Here is a 19,964-nt window from a genome sequence, read left to right as displayed (position 1 = left end):
AACCTTACAAGTATATACTTAGAAAAAAGATGAAGTGCAAACAAGGAACAGAAAGTTCAGGAAGTAAGCTATTGGTTAGCATTGCAGTCTGGCACACTGATTTTTTACTTTTAAGAACAAATAATGGTTTTGTTTAATATGTAAACTTGACAAAGCTAGATGGGCATTGAATGTGGGGTGGGGCTACAATTTGGATTAGTCCAACTTGGAATTGAACCCTTCCTCATCAGTCAGCAAAAATAATAGCTTCCTGCTCCTTCCTATACTTTAGAATCATAAGGAGAAAAGATATAACATACAGAAATGTACCACAAAAGCAAAACATACATTTTCTGATTTCTTAGTTGTAAATTATTGTAATATATTAAGTATAAATGTATTTTCATTATTACTGTTCTGCCTAATGCTGTAAACAGTTTGTTTAGATTCTGACAAGTTCTAAACACTTTGCAGACTATTCCAGGAAAGGATACAGCTTGCTACAGCTGTTTATTGATGTATGTAAATCTGAATTAACTATGCAAAATTTATTATTTAGGGTAGCAGGTAAGCAACAGTGATGGTTAGATGCAGTATGTTCTAACTTATAATAATGATTCCAAATGTTCATAGAAAAGCAGATAAACTACAGCATGCTACTTCTTACAGAACAACACACCTTTAAAGGAATGCATATCAGTAAACCAGGTGCCATAAACAGTATTTGGTTTGTGGTGTTCTGACTAGTATTGAATATGTTTCTCATTATCAGATCTTTGAAGCTAGTTTACCCTTAATACTAGTACACTAGTGATATTAAAAAATCAGATTTAAATAATTGAATAGAAGGCAAAGCATCCCGACTTCCAAATTTTCATTTCGGGTTCCTTTTATGTTGAATCACTGCAGCACTTGATATTGCAAATGTATGCTTGGATAAGTATTTCTAAAAAGTTTCAGGGTAAGTATTCATTCTTAACTTTGTTGTCTGTTTTAGGTATCTTTAAAAAAATGTTTAAAGTCTTAGTTTAGAATTGGAGTTCTATATGTTTTCACCAAATCTCTGAATTGTAAGCAATACTGTATTACTTGTTAATTTATTTGCTGAAGTAAGCATATATATATATATAGTAATGCAATAAGCAAAGTTTGCTGAAAATCTATAACAATTCTCTACAGAACATTGACAACTCTTCTCCTGTAATGGTGGCAATGGTATGAAATATTGATGAAACCATTTCTACACTTGACTGTGGTACTTACATAAAAGTTAGCATTTTTAAAACTAAATTGAGAAAATTTATATATCTCCTACTGTTAAAGCTTCCAGTAACACTTCACGTGTTTCGGAAAGTACGTTTGATATGCTGTGCAGAAACCTTTATTTGGAATATCATAGTATATTAATATGAAATGTATAGCTCTGTACGCTGGACATTAGTGGGTAACAAATTCAAAAGATAGTTTCATAAATTTTCTTTAAAGATATTTTCTTAAACTTAGTTTTGTTATGCATGAAATATAAAGACAAGTGGCTGATTTTGACACCTCTGCAGTTAATAGTACACGAGGATATTCATGACTTGATATATGGAAGACCCGCTGGTCTTCCAAATGTATCCTGTTTCCATATTTCATCACATTCCACTGATGAAGCCAACAGCAAAGTTTCAATGAGATAACTCTTGGTAGTTGTCTGTATCAATTTATGTCATACTAATTACTATTATGCTTAAATAAATGAAAGGAAAATATAGGCTAGGTCTTCTCTCAGCAAGGCTTTGTAAATATATGTCTTTCCCTGCTGTTTTTAAGGTAATTTAATGCTAGTGTTTATCTGATTTTTATTTAATGCTTATTATTCTGTTTCTTCTAATGATGGTGATTTATAATGTCTGGACCACCTTATTAACTTATTTTCTGATAATGTTTTTCAATGTTACATTTGTAACTTCTACTGTACATAGAGGCTGCAAACCTCTAACCATATTAATTTTTAGAATATTCCAAGATTATTGTTTTTGCCATTTTCTGCTAGTCATTGTTTTGTTTTAAAGAAAAAAATAAATTTGGAGGAACTGTAATACTGAGTTTACATAATTAAAATGTTTTATTGATTATTGGTTGAATTAGAAGATTTACACCAATGAGAAAAATGTTGATGACTTTTTAAATTTAAAATGCAGTAATTGTGCCTTGGGATGCCATGTTCCTAGATAAATTAATCTTATCTTTATGATATATGAAGAGTTTTTACAGCACATAAATTTTACAGTCATAAATTTCCACAGCTTCCTACCCTGCATGATTGTAGAGGTTGAGAAATTATGGGAGTTTAAACTTGGATATCTAGCAAGCAACAGATAAGGTAAAATGGTTCTGTAGGGTTAATAGTTGATATAGAACTGACTCTTTCTGATAACAGTTTACCAACTGAACTAATTCCTATGAAATCTGGAAATTTCTGTTTACTAGCAGTAGCAACTATTTTGTTCTTAAAATCTGTATTGAGATTCATGAAGATAAGTTTAATGAATATTTTTACTCTCTTGCAGAATTCCAACTATAATTTCTGTACCATCTGTAGAAAAAGGCCTGCTGTACAGTTGAGGATGAATTTTGTATACATTAGGGTATAATTTTAATTTGTACAACCAGTTCTTTAAACAACTTTGTATTTTTTAAATTTTATAATATCCATATTTATCTCAACAGAATATATGAAAGTAACACTATGTTCTTAATTAGTAATTAGTGGTGTTTTTCAACAGTTTTACTAAATTTAGAAAATATTTAGCATAATTTTCTTCATAGGATTTTCGTGGGAGAGCCTAAGATTAGAGTTTGCATGTACCCATACTTGGTAATGGTATAGGAAAGAGATATTTTTGATTTCCTCCCAAACTGATTATAGTTATTCCAGTTTAAGTAGCCTTTCTCTAGGTAGATTCTTGCTAGTCTTCTTGTATATCCATAGCTAGAGTGATAAAATAAAATAACCCTCTAGAAGCATGGGAAATCAGAGACTTGCTGAGAAAGCAAAGCTTTTTAAGGATTATTATTCTGTTTGTCCTACTTGTGTCCCACTTCTTGACTTATACAACCATTGCTTTCTGCTGTTCTAGCTCAATATATTCATTCCAGCATGATCATTAGAAAAATATTTTGAGCTTTTGTGCTGAATCCACCAAAGATTTACCTTCCAAGAATATACAGAATTTTTTTAAAAAACTAATGAAATTTCACCTGTACAATTTTAACCCTTTTTTTTGGAAGTGAGAATCCATTTCTTTTAATACAACCAATTAAGATTTCTAATTCTTTCAGCTAAGAAACGTGTATCTTCTGTTGTTTATCCACACTTGAATTCTCTTCCTGCATGTACATCAAATTCTAAGAAAGGAATTAGTTGTTCCCTTATTTTACATACTTGACTACATATATGTTAAATCTGCTTTGCAGTTTATAATAATTTTATCAAGATACTTCATTATATAATCTAATGGATATTAATAATATTTTGAAATTTTTGTATTTCTGTCAATGTTGAAACAAGCCACAAAGATTTCCAGAAACTGCTTGCTAACACGTATAACTTTAAAGTATTTTCTAGCCATGTCATGTTTTTTGATCATCTTACTTGGTTACTCTAATCACTAGTCCATAAACAAAATTTTGCAACTATCTCTCTCCTGTCAGAATTAGTTAGTTTGTATTAGTTAGTTAGTAATTAGATCTGTAGTTTGGCCTATGGCTGTGTAGATATTGCTGGGGAGACTTGCGTTCTGCAGTTTGCCTATTCCCTATAGTAAAATGATTGGGATGTACTGTATAAAATTTCCTCTTGCAGTTGTAAACTAAGTCTGTTTGTAAAGATCTGAAATTGGGTGTCTGTTCCTTTAAACTCTTTGAACAAAGTTGGCATCATGCCCAGCCACTTCTTGCTTCGAGGCTGTTCCTTTGGGGTTTTTTTCTGAAACAGTAGAGCAAAACTACTCTGCCATTCTGCATGCTATCCTTGTCAAGAAGTGCAGCCTTGCCATGCAGTTTTTTAAAATTACAAACTAATTCTGTGTTGGAGATGATGGGGTTATCCTATATTGGAAGAACCGATCTTGCAGCCTGAATCTGGATCAACTGTGTGTTAACTCTCTGTAATCTGGAGGTGGTAATATGGATTCTAAACCCAGCAGTCCTCAAAATACATGGGAAGGTGACTCTGAATTCAGTTTCCAGTTTTGGACCCAACTTTTTCTGTGGATATATTTGTTTGGTCGGCTGGTCAGTTATATCTTACGTAACTTCAGAGGGCTAAAGTAATGACTTCTTCCTGGCCCTTTAATCAGTTTGGTCTTCAGATTTCTACTGTCATATTTAATTATCATCTTTAATCTGAATCTTATTGGTAAGCCTTTTTTTAGAAAGGGACACCTGCCTTATACTTTATCTTTTTCTCTCCCTTCCTCTCCCACCCATTTTTCTCTTTTATGGATGACTTTATTTAAGCATGATTTTTAAAGCTTGGGGTTAATTTCAAAAGTAGGACAGTGGCTTATATTTGATTAGTTGTTGGCGTATTCTGGATTAGAGATACATACATACATTAGAGATAGATACTTCTATTTAATTCCTTGTAAATTCTTGGGAATTGCTTAGATACTCCAAAAGTTGTGGTTAGCACTACTGCAGTTAAGCTCTTTACATTTAAATTTAGCATTTAGAAAAGGAAATTTCCATCTCTAGAATGTAGAGCGCCCAAAGAAATATGACCTTGGGCAGTCTCTTAATTTGTACTTGTATCTTATGGGCTGCACCAGGTTTTGTTCCATCTACTGCACCAGTTCTTTGTTTGGGGCTGCTATTATTATTTAAATATCTCTGTGAAATTAGTTGCTGTTAAAGAATTAACGTATATTTTTTTAAAATGAGACTTCCCTACCTGATGAGATCCTTATTTGCCCTGCCTTCAACTCTGAGAGCAAATGAGATACAAAGAATCTCTGAGCTATTTTAAGCCTTATTGCATGGCCTTTGCTACCCTCGATCTGGCAGACCTCCCTTTTTCTGTATTAATCAAATCTGTCTGCCGCTCTCCCTCTAACTAGCTGTATAACTGATCAAGCTTCCAACATGGAATGGACTATCGTGGAGCCTTTGTGGGCATAGTGGGGGTTGGGAAAATCTGGCTTGTTTATGGATGATTGCCCTGGAGAGCTATGTAGCTGTTGCTGAACTGAGATGAGTGCTTTTGTCCAAGGAGGTGGGTTTGTTGGAAATTCTGTCCTTGTTAGAAGTTGAGAGCGATCAGTTCAAGCCAAATGTCTGTATCAGTCAGCTGAGGGGGAATGTAAAGAGCTTTGCTGGAAGTGTGTCTGCTCTCCAGTTGCTTCCTTTAGCCTCCACTTCACATTTTGGGACAGGAAAAACACCCTGCTTGCCTCTACCAGTGGGTAAATAGCAATGATCAAAGAAAGCGCTCTCCTAAATCCTGACTGAGCTTGCCTGATTGTGTTTGCTCTGAGAGCAGACCGGGAATGACAAAAGAATTACTGATAAAATTAAGAGAAACATGAGCTATGGAGCTGAAATAAATAGTCAAGACTCCAACAAGAACAACGGGAGTAAAATGTCAGCGCTACAGAAACTGGAGAATCTTGCAGGGCGGATCTTTTACTGGGGGCCATGGAGTGATGCAGGAGCACCAAGCTCTGGAGAGGCTGTCTTTGAATCAGAGCATACTGCTGCCTGGAATAAGCAAAGTGAGTTGACAAACTGAGCATGATTTCCAAGGGAGTGGGAATGGATGCAGAGTTTCCAACAGCTCTGCTCCTCAAATGAAGCTTTAGAGATGTTGCTGCTCTTTAATAATGACATGTGAAGGTATTAATGCCTGAGTGTGGAGCAGAACATTAAAACAGGCCTCTGATCTCTCCCAGTCTAGCCCATAAATATGGATAGCACTACTGTGGAGGCCATTCTGGATTTAAATACGGAACCACCTCATTATATCAAATTACCCAGTTTTTAAAGGTAGGTAGGTTACTTAATAACACTAGAGCTTATTGTTGTGTAGCATTTTATTCTAAAATCTACAGGATTCGTTTGCTCAAATTTGGCCATCCTGTTACTAGAACCTAACTGTTATTGATCCAATACTCTACGTGTAATCTGCTTGGAATATGAAAATGTGATTCAGATAAATATATAAATAACTTGCCACGTGGAAAATGGAAGACAGGCCCCAAATACGTATCTCCATGCAGAGGTGATAAGCCGCTTATACATTGCTATGACAAGAAAACAAATATGGAACTCTGTTTCATATACCGTTTTCTAACCTAAATTTTCTCTGTCAAGTAATGCTTTGGAGAATGGGCATATGGGTGAAAAAGTATATTTGCTTTTTGTATTTCTACTTCCACTTGCTCCCAGTCAACGATTTAGCAATTCTATAATGGCCTCTGGCTTATGTTAATATGTATCTGAGAATAATGCGTGTTTCTGGTTATTTTCCATTCATTGGCAGACAAACCACTTTTAAGTAGCAAAAAGTAAGCACTTCATTGTGTTTCAATCTGAGTACCTATTCTGACTTTTTGATATAGCAATTTTAGTTCAAGGCAGATGAAACACCATAGAGACATAGTCTTGATGGTGTTTTTATTGTTTCCTTTGTAATCCGTGACTTGAATTACAATTTTTATTTGATTTTGTTTGAAATTGTACTTCATTTATCTCATTGGCTCAGTCTTGATTTCTAGAGTAGCCTATCTCAGATGATGGGATAGTAGTAGGTTCAAGGCAGAGGTGGGTTCTACTTACCATTACTACCGGTTCTGCACGCGCTCGCTTTGTGCACGCATGCGCATTCTGCACATGCGCAGAAGCATTTTCATGACATCAGGATCAGTGGGCGGACCCTCCCTCCGGTTTTACTACCAGTTCTATAGAACCAGTGCAAACCGGGGGCAACCCACCACTGGTACAAGGTCTTCCAATGCCTATACCTTATTCATTGACTCCTTTATGTAGGAAGGAGTGAATGCAAACTTCGATGCTCAAACATGTTAAAACAAAATTGTCCCTATCAGATTTTTTTATTGCCACTAGTTTAAAACAAAGCTTACAGAACATCTGATGCCAGATGTCTTGATCCTTTAATCTTTTGGCATTGGTACCTACTCCTTCCTGCATTTGAGCCTGTTGTTCATGAACAGCAGGTTCAGAAAGGGAGGAGGTCATATGAGGCAAAAGATCCAGGAATAAGATCTTATTGAATCTAGGGATATGAATTAAAAAAGTGATTTCTGTGTGCATTCTGAGATAATTTTTACCTTCATTGCTCATTTATATGGCTAAAGAAGTGCAATACTTTTTTTTTTACTTTTTGGTTCTCAAATTCACTGTAAGTTCCCTCAACTGAGTCTATTATTCTCTCTTGAGAAGAATGTGATACTATATCTGATTGGTTCTGATAAGCCTTGTGGAAATATGTTGGTTTTTCAGAAGTCCATTCAGTGAGCTTGAAAAAATTTTTCTTTATTTGTTGGCACATCTTGCACTCTATAAATCTAGCTTTAAATTTATTTATTTATTATTTGATTAATTTATATGGCTGCCCATCTCTAATGCACTCATGGATGGGTAAACAACAGTTAAAACACCATAAAGCATACATCAATTAAAACAATATACACATAATTGACAGCCTAGGTAGAAAATAAAACAGCCAACAACTCAATGTAACTATTGCAGTGTATGCTATAATTTATACATTTATATATATATAAATCCAAATAAACCTAAACCTTAAACCTTAACGTAATCATGTCTTTAAGACCTTACAAAAAGCCAGCAAGGTTGGGGCCAATCCAATCTTCCGTTGGGTGGATGTTCCAAAGATGGGTGTCATGACAGAAAATAAGATTGTACAGGTAGCCCTGTACAGTATTTGGAACTGAAAACTATGTTGCTAAGTGACAAAGTCATAAGGCATGACATGATGTGATGGCACTGATTTATAGTGGCAGTTCTGGCCATCCAGTTGCCATTGTTAGGTGAATACCACATGGTCACAGCTTCTTGCGGGCACATGATTGCCATTTGCAACCTCCTGCCAGCTTCCCCATTGACTTTACCTACTGGAAGCGAGCACTGAATGTTATAAATAGCAATCACATGACCATAGGAGAAAGTGCTGGCCACAACTATAAGAAAGTATTGTAAGTATCCCCTTGTTTGGCGCTATCACTGAACAAGTGGATGTTAAATGAGAACTACTGTATATTCCAAATCTTTTAAGAAGATTATAGGAGAAAGTTGCACGAAGCAACTAATACAACACTTTTATGAAAAGTTATCACAGTGAAGTATGATCTGTTTCCTCAATAACTTGTAATATAATTTATGTTCCAATGTTTAAGCTAGCGTTGTTTCCCAACTTGGTAACTTCTAGATGCGTGGAGAATATTTGAATAGAAGTTCTGAAAATTGAAGTTCATGATTGGCAGCATTAGGGGACATGGGTATAAGCAATTCAAATATTTTTTTAGATTTCTTTCCTAGAACCTTTTCCCATTAAACTGTAGGTTTCATTAGCCCCTCTGTGACTAATTGGATAACCAGTCTATCTTTGCTTTTGCAAAGGCTTATTGTACATCATTGTTTTGGTGCAGTATGGATTTTCTACATTCCTAAAATATATATTTTATTACAAATGAAGGCAAATATACAGTATGTGGATAATGTTGCAGGATCCAATCTGGTTCAGTCACTGGTACCAGAGGTTTAGTCTTCCGAGCTTTTAAACTCATGCTGGAGCCCATCTTCAGGGAATTTCTGTCTAGTAGAGTATGTGCTTTGGACTACTCTGTGTGTGGTATTTATATGTTGCCCGGTTGTATGTGGCTTTTTAGTTGTTGATTGGGGGGGTTGATAGCTGGCTATTAAGTCATTGGTTGTTTTCTTCTGCTTCCAAATCCTCACCTCCTCAGTATTTGATAAGCTGGTGGTAAATCAGCATTCCTGTTAACCGATGAGGGGCCCATTTCCCAGGCTTCAATCACTTCCCTGGCTGTTTTTGTACCTGCTCGTTCAACAATCTTAGTAGCTACAACATTGAATGTATGTCATTCAATACATTGTTCATTGTAATGTGAGTTCAGTGAGTTCAGATCTCCTCATCTGACTGCTCATTTGTGTTCTTGCAGCCTGGTGGTTAGCTTCCTCCCTGTCTGTCCTACATAGTCACAGAGGCAATCCATACAGGGAATCCAGTAAATTATATTGGAAGTATCTTCCACCTCCAAGCAATCTTTACAATGCATAATTTTTTGTCATATGGTAGCCTCTGGGCGATATGCGATGCCACTTGCAGATCTTGGAAGTTGTGTTCTACCGCTTCCGAAATGTTTTTTATATACGTTCATACTTTTTATTCCCGTTTTGTATTCTGCATACAAACTTAAGCTAACTAGCAATGAAGTGAAAATGGCAAGTACATAAAATTACAATATAAAAAGATATGAAAATAAGTCAAAAAGTCAGAGGGTAAAACAGATAAAATAGGTTGAGCAATAAAAAGACAAATGTTGATAAATTTATAAATAAATGTATTTGTTTGGAAATGGGAGAGCAAAGAGAGAGCTAGAAAAATATCTGACTGGGAAAAAATGTAGCCATTTTAAAGCTCTCCCCCTTCTTCTCTTCAGCCATTTTATAATTTAACAGGTCTCTTCAGATGGGAAGGGGGAAAAATCCCATGTAATTTCCAGGGTAATGCAGTAATACAGAAAAAAATTCAGAGGTGGGCTGCTGCCGTTTAGGACCAGTTTGCCTGAACCAGTTGTTCCGATTCTGCACAGTTCAGAGAACTGGCAAATTGGACCACTGGTTGTCCCTGCCCCTGCCTATTTTCAGGCCGTTTCATGCCGTTATTCCATCCAAAATCGGCCCTGAAAACAGCCTGATAAATGCTAAAAAACCAGGCCATTTTGGGGGCAAAATCCGGCCCAAAATCGGTCCAAAAGACAGCCTGAAAATGATCCAAAAAACAGCTTGAAAACATCCCGAAAAATGGCCTGAAAACAGCCCCCAAAAAACTGGCTGCAAGAGGAAGGAAAGCCAAGTGAGCCAGACCCAAAAGTGTCCTGGGTCCCCTCATCCCAGAAGCAATAACCTCGCACTCTCCCCTCTCTGCTAGTCCCCTTCTTCGCACAGGATCGCCCAGCAATAGAAAGGGAGAAGGGGTGACGTTTCTGTGCGGCACTCTCCCCTCAAGCTACAAAAGTGGCGTTTCTGTATGGATTCTCCCTTCTAGCTACAAAAGCTGTGTGGCTTTTGTACCTAGAAGTAAACTAGAGGTCACAGCATTTAACAGTATCTGTTCAACTTTTGAAAGGATGAGCAGAATTGGATTTGGTTAATACTTTAATTAGTCCTCCAAAAAAACCCCATTAAAAACAATGGTGAATCTTTCCCATCTGGTACCAAGAAACAATACTGACAAGTTCATTTAATCACCAATTGTTGAGCTTAATTTAAGGAAGTTCTTTCATTAAAACTGCATAAAAGTGATATTTTACTCTGCTTGTTAGCTGATTCTGAGCCAAATTCCAATTGAGACTGTGGTGTTGAGGATTCCAATTGAGACTGTGGTGTCAATTGAGACTATGGTGTTGAAGACATGGACGCTAATTCTATTCTTAAATCTATTAGGGTCACTATGTGCTATTCCTTTGAGAAAATTGCCCTGTCCTTCATTTTTTATGAAGCTGCTGTATCATGGCTGAGGGTTTCAAAGATAGTAATTCACTATTACAAATTGAGGGTACAGTAGTTTCATAGACAGCAAAAATATTTGAAATTAAAATAACCTATCAATACAACAAAGATTCTAGTTTGAAGAATTCCAAGCTTTTCTGACTTCTCTGGTCTTAACATATTAATTTGTTTAATATGTAACATTGGTGGTTGAGAACCAGAAGAAATTGCAATCATATTATTGATGGGCCTAGGTGAATTTCTTGCCTTTTCCATTTTTTTTGATGTTTTAAAAATAAAAATATATATGTTAAGCCTATTGGAGGTTTAATTCATTTATTACTTCACTGGCTCTGAAAGAAAATTGTGCTGTAATTATTCAGCTGCAAAAAAGCAGTTAGGACTGCATGATGGCCAGATGTTACCCATCTTACTCATTTAACTTGAAGCAATAATGAAAATACTAATTTGAATAGTATTTCTAACAAATACATTGCGTTAATTTTTATTCTCAGGTTTTGCTTTCTGTGTTCTATTGGATTCACAGGGTCATAACATTAATCTTTAGAGTGGCTGTTGGGCTTCCATGGATTACTTTATTGTGATAAACTTGACATACTGGTTTAGGTGATCCTTTTATGACACCGTTTGTTAGTTCCAATGTAAACTATGATTATATAAATCAAAAAGTGACTTTTAAAAAGAGGCAGTCAGGGAAATGATATAGCTAGGTCTACAATTTTTAAGCAATAGTTTGTCTGAAGAGGATATGATATCTAACTTCTTTCTAAAGGTAGACTCAATGTTCTTTCTCACCAATACTGACAAGAACTGTCTTGTTGGTCATATGACGAAATTCTGGGGTTCTTAGAGATTTATTTCAGAATCAGTTCTTCTGTTCTTGGGCCGAGCCTGCTGGCCAATACTGGCCCTGGGCAAGTTGGCAGTTGTATGCAATCTTCTTCCCTTGTAGATGAACTTCCAAACATACTGACAAAATTATGTTACTATGGTACATATTCAAGTATTAACCATTCCTGGCAAATTTTCAGTGATTGTTTTAACACAACAAATCTGAAGTTATTGCAGTTTGCATCTGTATTACATGGCATTGCTTCACTCTATGCATTTCCCTCTCTATTTATGGCCTTTGCACTTGGAAACAAACTGGAAGTCAGTTTTGACAGACTTTTATCACAAACAAAATAGGTTTAGAAAACTTGTCACTGGGTATGGAACCAGCTGAAGTTTATAAATACCGGATTTAATTAACCCCTTACATAATATATTAGATTTGCACCAAGCATGGAAAATTGTAACAGGAAGGGGCTGTTCCTGGTTCATGAGCTGAATTCTTTCAAAATAATGTTAAACTTTTATTTAAAAAAAATTTACAGTATTTGTTCATTTACTTATTTGAAATATACCTTCCTTTCTGCTGAGATAAGCTCTTGATCAGCAGAGAAAATTAGGGAACAATGGAAACATTTTAAAAATACTACTCTAAATTGAATTAATATTTAAAAGCGTAGGAAAGACATGTTACAGATTTTCTAAATGCTCTAAGTCTAGATGCAACTTCTGAGGAAGTATGAATTCCCTAGTTTTCACTGGCAGCTGAAGATCATGGAGCACTCTCAGTCCACTGAATTGTTTTTTTCAGCGAGCATTGCATAAAATTGGCTATAAACTCTCTATCCCTGGTTCTAGTTTCCTAACTATTTCTTTTAATTTAATCTTACTCAGGGTTTTAGATGACAGTTACTGAATTTCAGAATACATCTTTGAAATCAAATGGTAAAGAGCAGTAGAGCTGAGTATCATGATTATTCTGAGGATACTCTCATACTCTCAATAGAATACCTTTCTGAATAGTTTCATATAAATACGAGACACTGTAGATCAGTGGCCTTGTATTGAACAGTAGTCTCCCAGTATTATCTTCTGAACAAAGCTTAGCAGAAATGATTGAAATAACAGTAAAACAATATCCAAAAAAAAAAAATACCCGGTAATCCAGAAGAAGACTATTCTAATACTAAGAATGATGATAGTTGGTATTGAAAACCATTGTAGTGGACAAAGAAATTTAAACAATTTGGTCAAAGCATTTGGAGTTGCAGAATATTTGAAAATTAGAGTTTCAAGAAAAACGTCAAGCTTTTTGTTAGGAAACTTTCTGGATTCATCTTTTGGGTTAATTTTGTATTCCATAGATTAGCTAGAATGACAGTAGTATCTCTGACAAAGTGGGAAGCCATTTGAACCTATCTGATTGGCGCTGGAATATTTTAGCCATTTTCTGCAGAGTCTTATACTCACCACTAATCTCAAACTGAGCAGAGAGTGATCTGTCAATAATAGTAGAGACATTAACTTTTCCAATCACTAGCTCTATGTGAACAAAATAATAAATCCAGCATGTGCTTTTCTGCATCTATAAAGCCCCATACTTTATAGTATGGTTTCTTTGCTTGTTGCTTTTTATGTTTACATTGAAAACAGTATTTAATAGAAAATGCATGAAAGAATCATTTTGTTCTGAATTTGAAACAAAACAAAACAGCCGCACTCAGTATTTTCCAACAGAATAACTTTGAGCAGGTTGTATTCATACAAGAATATTCCACCATAAGAACAGTGGACACTTGAAATGAGTCCTTGCTCCCTGGAGCCACAAAAACTGATGGGTGGCAATCTGAATACTATATACAAAAAATTGGTCAACGGGTGACATTTAAAGAAAAAAAAAAGATTTCATATTGCAAATAATGCAAGATATATTTAAATGTATTGTTTGCATCCTGCCTTCACAAACAACTACAGAACTATGATAAGAAGCAACAGCAATATTTTTACTGCAGCTCAACACATACATAAAAGTGAAGTGAAAAAAATAACTTGCTTCAGTCTTTGACTCAAAGGTTCTTGCAATTGACAATCTCTTTGCAAAACTAAGCAAACCAGCAGAGTTTTTGCATTTGGCTACTTGAAAGCCCCATAGTGTTACAACACTATCTGTAATGGTATGCATAATGTATCTGAAAGAAATGTGAAAGGTAAGAGAAGAGACAAAAAATTGGTCAACTCTTAAGAGAGAGAAAAGAAGCAGTAAGACAATGCTATCACTACTGTGGAAGAAGTAATAAGATGGTGTGAGTAAATCTAGGTAGAAGAAAACTGTTTTAACATTTAAAGATTGTATTTTGAGCTCAGATATAAAGTCCTGGAGAAATTACAGAAGTTCATCACTGCTGGATTACTTTTTAATACCATTGTCACTGCTATCAAATTTATCACTAAAGTTGTTAAAGAAATACAGCCTGAGAAGTCATATGGTAATAATAGCTCCTATTCAGAATTGAATCCTAGATATTGTGGAATAGGTTACTGCATACTGTGATTCCTTTCCCTGCATTCGAAGTTTCAAACAGAGGCTGGCTAGTCATCTAGGAGGCATTCGGCGGTGACGTCAGAGCAAAGTGGGTGAGGGTGCAATCTGTCACTCCCGAAAATCCCAATTTATCCCTGATAAGGAGCCCTTTAAGGGCATTTCTGATCCTGGAGAGATCAAAAAACAAAAGGGGAAGGTCGGAAGACTTCAGACCACCTGCTATCGTCCTGGAGGACAAGACCGAACCCCTTAAATCCGGCGGGGAAAGAGTTCATCTTCAAGGCAGACCAAGAGTGATGGCTGCACAGTGACAAAGCGAAAAAGTGAAATCAGCATCAGATGGTGGTCGTGAAAGAGTCAGAAAAAGGAAAGGCGGAATCTGGTTGAGCGGAGACACGAGAGGAGAGAGAGACGCAGAGAAAAAGAAAAGGCGGTGACGGAGAGGAAAGAGCGCAAGATGGAGAGAGGATCGTGCAGAGAGGTTAGTGCAATAGAAAAGAAGATCCCATAAAGTGGATACAAAGTAATGGAGAGAAACTCAGATTGGAGCCAAAGGCTTATTGCAAAAAGGAAAGTGGAGAGGGCATGAAAAGGAAAGGAGACATCGAAGGGGATTCAGCGGAAATAGAGCAAGAGACTCATAAATACTGGTTTAAACAAGATTATAAGAACTAATATAGAGACTAGTGACTGTAGAAATGGCAGACTAAGGGCGGAATAAGGACAGAAAACACAAATAAATTTACGGATATTTTGGTGGATAGCTATGGATTTATAATCTTGGACTCAAAAGGAAGATTGTATTGAGTAGAGAATAAAGAAGAGGCACAGAAGAAAATAGAAGACAACAAGAATAAACCGAAGGATTTAGAGATAGTATTGTGGAGAAGACGGAGACTGATGCAATACGGATTTAAAAGGAAAGATATAGAAAAGAAACAGGAAACTTTGAAAAGACTCTAAAACAGCGGTTCTCAACCTGGGGGTCGCGACCCCTTTGGGGGTCGAACGGCCATTTCCCAGGGGTCGCCAAAGCCCTCTCTCGCCCCCCCCCGCCTTCACTCACCCTCTGCCTCTGCTGGATCGCCCGGTCGCCGTTCGCTTACCCCGCCCACTCCCAATCTATTGCTGCTCCGGAGTCCCAGCTGGTGGCTAGAGGGAAAAAAACTTTAAATTCTTGCCGCGGGGCTTCAAAGAGCTAGCTGCAAAGAGGTAAATTCCTGGAGCAAGGTTTTTCCCCTAGCTATACTGAAAAGAGAAAGCGAAAGCAGGGTCTTAGCTGCAACGTGACAAAATGAGGCAGAGAGGTTTCTTTTTCTTTTTCCTCACCAAAAAAGGTAGGTGCAAAACTGCAAACAATGGGAAATTTAGGGCAAAAGAGGAAAGTTCCAAGATTTTAAAACACAAAAGAAAAAAAGCTCTATTTAACTAGAGAATTGTAATAATCGAGATACTATTAATTGGTTAAGTTGTGGTTTGGAGGAATATATGGGGGAAATTATTTGGTTTATTATTATTGGTAAATATAATTAATTGATGTGTAAGAAATTGGATTGCATGGAAATAATTGGAATATTCATGTTCATATTGATTAATATACAAAAAAGATAGTTTTATAACTAATTGATTTATATTAAAATGTTGAATTTGTATTAAACAACTGTATTACATAATTAATCAATGTGAGGATGGATATTAAAAGAGATGACAATGCAAAGGGGTATAATATAGAATAGAAGGGAAAAATTGAATTTGATTAAGATTAGAGATGAGGATGAAGGGTAATATTGTTTTTTTTAAAAAATAGATGAGGAATAAATATGGTAAAAAGGAAATATAGAAATTGTAAATTTAATTGAAATGACTAAATACTGTGTTGGAAGAAATATCCTTCTGGGTACTGCTCCAAGTGGGGAAAAAGACACTGGAAACATGGAGACTGCTTGGAAAGATGGTTTAATGGTGGACAGGATCACATGGCTTGATGGGGCCCATTGTGTTAGTTTCTGTTGCTATTGTGTTGCAAATGTCCTTTGACAAAGGATTGACTTTCTGCCTCTGGCCCATTAACAAAGGGTGGGGGGCAGGAAGGTGGGAGCTGCTTTGTCTGTAAAATATGCTTCTTCATTTTTCATCCAGGTAGGGAAATATAATATTCTGCCTTTTTAATATTTCCCAAAATATTTCATTCTTCTAGGAAAGGGGTGGGTGCTAACCTCCTACAACTGTTTAAATTTGTGAACCGGCCAAATACTCTGTTCGAAGAAAATACGTTGTATGTGTGTATGTGTGTTTCTAATTATTGCTATTTATTGCTATTTGTTCTCTTTTATTCTTTAAAGTTTAACAATTCATTCTTTATCTTAATATCTTAATATTTGTTTGGGGTTGGCTTTCTTCTCTTTCATCTTTTTTATTGTACAGCAATCTTTCTCCTCAAACCTACCACCTCTGTCTTTTCTTTCTTACTTACTTTCTCTTCCCCCCCTCTTCTTCTTCTCCCTACTTCCTCTTTCTTTCTCTTTCTCCTCCTCTCTTCCTCCTTCTCTTACCTTCACTCCTACTCTAATTTCCCTTCCCTTCCTTCATCCCTCTCTATTGCTGTATCCTTTTATGCATATGGACTACTCAGAGGGCTGAAAAAGTTATTTTTGACTGGTCCTCGCACTTTTGACCAGTCCTCGAACTTACGACTGTCCTCACAATTTACGTATTAGCGCTATCTTGTCACCATGGTGAAGAGAAGCAGTTGTGAAACGAGTGACACGGTTGTTAAGAATGGTACAATGGGCATAAATGATGACCAGTCATAACTGCGAAGACCGGTCAAAAGTGCGAGGACCTGTCAGAAATCACATTTTTCAGCCCTCTGGGTAGTCCTTTTGGGCACAGGGACTACTCAGAGGGCTGAAAAAGTTATTTTTAACTGGTCCTCGCGCTTTTGACCAGTCCTCGAATTTACGACTGTCCTCACATTTTACGTTTTTTGCCCTATCTTATACCATGTTGAAGAGAAGCAGTTGTGAAATGAGTGACATGGTTGTTAAGAATGCTGCACAGGCATAAATGTGAGGATGGTCATAAGTGTGAGGACCAGTCAAAAGTGCGAGGACCTGTCAGAAATGACTTTTTTCAGCCCTCTGAGTAGTCCCTATACATATAGCCATGGCCACCCGGTCACATGACCAGCTAGCCACACCCACCCAGTCACATGACCTCCAAGCCACACCCACAAAATAAGCCACGCCCACAGAACCAGTAGTAAAAAAATTTAGAACCCACCCTTGGTTGGGGGTCACCACAACATGAGGAACTGTATTAAAGGGTCGCGGCATTAGGAAGGTTGACAACCACTGCTCTAAAACAATTGTAGATTGTGTAATAAGGGGGAAATAATTTTGTTAAACTGTCTTAATCTATTAATCAGTCTATTGATATTGAAAAAGGGGAAATTTGAATAAGTTGCTAAAGGCTTGGTGACTTCTTAAGTTCTTTCCAACTATATGATTCTCAAATTCTATAAAAATGTTGGTTTGCTTGATTGAAAATAACACTGAAATGGAGACTAGATAATATAGTTCCTTCCAAGTTACAGCTGTTCCTTGGCAACAGTACTAGAAATGGAATTTACTGAAACAAAGATAAATTACAAGATGAATGAAATATTTGATAATTTGTGATTTCTATCAAATAATATATTTAAAGAGAAGTGTGGACAACTGCATAAGTACTGCATGAAGTAGATTTCTGCAGTGTTCAGTAGGAAGTAGGAATTTAACTCGAATTATAAGAGAAATAAATAGCATTATAAGAATCAGATCATAATGTTCTTGTGCTCTGAATAACATCTAGTTATTCAGTCAAATTAGATGGGCCGGAATGAATTGTGGAAATTGTAATCTGGCTGGCCTTCATTCTGTTTGTGAAACTAGAAATGGTCACTAGGAAATAAATTCTTTCAACTGTCATTGTAAAATGTATAGTGTCCAGCCATTTAACATCTCTTCCCGTTGGGGATAAAATAGTCTTATAAACGAATATTAAGAACACATAACATTAGGGCAGAATGGAATGGAATAGAATAACAGAGTTGGAAGGGATCTTGGAGGTCTTCTAGTGCAACCCTCTGCTTAGGCAGGAAACCCTATAGATGGCTAACCTTTTTCCCATCGTGTGCCAAAAGTGGGGGGAGTGCGGGGAGGGGTTGCACACTTGTGTGCCCACACCCTTAATTCTATGCCCCCCCGTACATGCGCTCACGACCCCCCCCCTGCACTCCCCCCCACTTTTGGCACACAATGGCACTGTGGGCCCAGTAGGCCCATTTTTCACTCTCCCAGGCTCTTGAGCCTTTCTAGGAGCCTGGGGAGGGTGAAAATGACCTTCACCACACCCCTGGAGGCCCTCCAGAGGCCGGAAAAAGCATGTTTCCTGACTTCCAGTGGGCCCAGAAGGCCCGAAAATCAGCTGTCCGGAGCTGAGCTTGCATGCCCACCAATATGGTACTGTATGCCACCTGTGGCACGTGTGCCATAGGTTCACCATCCTGGCCCTATAGCATTTCAGACAAATTATCTGTTATCAGAAATGATTTATCTGTTGGAAATTCTCTTTAATGGAGCATAAATACAGCTCTTATTTGTTCTGAACAAATGTATTTTTCAAAAAGTTAAGGAAATAATTGGAGTGTGCTATTTTTAAATCAGAATCTGACTAATAGGAAGGAAATGTTTGAGACTGTAAAAACTATTCCAAGTTAAGAGAAAGTAATTATGAACTGTTAGCATTATGAACTATGATGACTAAAGTAGGAAGAAGAGCAGCTAAATAAAAGCAAATGTTTTTTGTTAACAATTATAAAAACTAGACAATTAAATTTTACTGGGTGGAAAAAAAATGTTGAGAGAATAAAACATGACAAAAATAAAACCTGACATTTTTTCTCAAAGTGATCAGGACAGAAAATAGAATCTTTAAAGCAAAATTGGGGGAAAAAATCCAACTAATTTGATTTTGGTTACCAAACAGGAATGCAAACAGAGGCATTTTGTGTTGTTTGTAAAAAAAAAATAAGCTTAGTGACTGTCAGATCCTTGGAAGAAAGAATTTCCACCATGACAACTCATAGCTGCCCAGAAATCTGTATTCAGTTGGTACAAGGAAAGACTACTTGGCCAGCAAGAAACCTATGTAATGCCAATCCAAGATATATTGCTGCCTGAAGTAGAGGCCAAATGTGTCTCCTTCCCCTCTATAATTATGAGCCAACACACTTCAACACCACCTCTCAAATGGTGGCCAACAGATGGCTTCACCCCGATGTGTCATGGGGCTGGCCCTAACAATTGTACAGGTAGTCCTCAATTAAAGACCATAATTGGCACTGGAATTGCCATTGCTAAGCAATGCAGTTATTAAGCAAGATGGCAATTCCTGCACTCCCAGTTGCCTTCATTAAACAAATTACTGCAGATCTTTACATGAGGATGTCACATGGTCACCACTTGCAGCCTCCCGCCAGATTCCCCATTGGTTGTTTGTTGGAAGCTGGCAAAAAAGTCGACAAATAGCAACTGCTTGACAGTGCAATGTCATAACCATGAACTGGGAATGAGCACCTGGATCACAATCATCTGACTGTGGGAATGCTACTATGGCTGGAACTCCAAAGACCAATTGTAAGCATCCCTTGTTCAGTGCCATTGCTGAATGAGTGGTTGTTAAACAAGGGCTATCTGTACTTCGGAATCATGATGAAAATGTATACAAGACTTTAAAAATATACAACAATGGTGGGGGTGCCCATAAAGTTGTAAGCGATCAGGGCTGA

General features: G+C 36.8%; 1 protein-coding gene across 2 annotated transcripts in view; it reads left to right on the top strand.

Moving 5' to 3' along the window:
- Nucleotides 1–2,594: 2,594 nt before the first annotated feature.
- PRKACA (protein kinase cAMP-activated catalytic subunit alpha) overlaps nt 2,595–19,964 on the top strand; it is a 58,911-nt gene continuing 41,541 nt past the window's right edge. Inside the window, exon 1 of one of the 2 annotated variants that reach the window (XM_070937406.1) lies at nt 2,595–2,612. Coding sequence is in view for 1 of the 2 variants with exons in the window: in XM_070937405.1 (XP_070793506.1) it covers nt 5,549–5,738 (190 nt within the window). In the remaining variant the exon portion in view is untranslated. Of the gene's footprint in view, nt 2,613–5,372; nt 5,739–19,964 lie in introns of those variants that run through there. The other variant, XM_070937405.1, reaches the window with a different exon arrangement.

Source organism: Pituophis catenifer, unplaced genomic scaffold, assembly GCF_029215685.1.
Source record: "Pituophis catenifer annectens isolate HBS135680 unplaced genomic scaffold, rPitCat1.0.hap2 SCAF_2, whole genome shotgun sequence".
NCBI lineage: Eukaryota > Metazoa > Chordata > Lepidosauria > Squamata > Colubridae > Pituophis > Pituophis catenifer.
The sequence above is the reverse complement of the archived record's forward strand: the minus strand, read 5'-3'. Positions and strand labels throughout refer to the sequence as shown.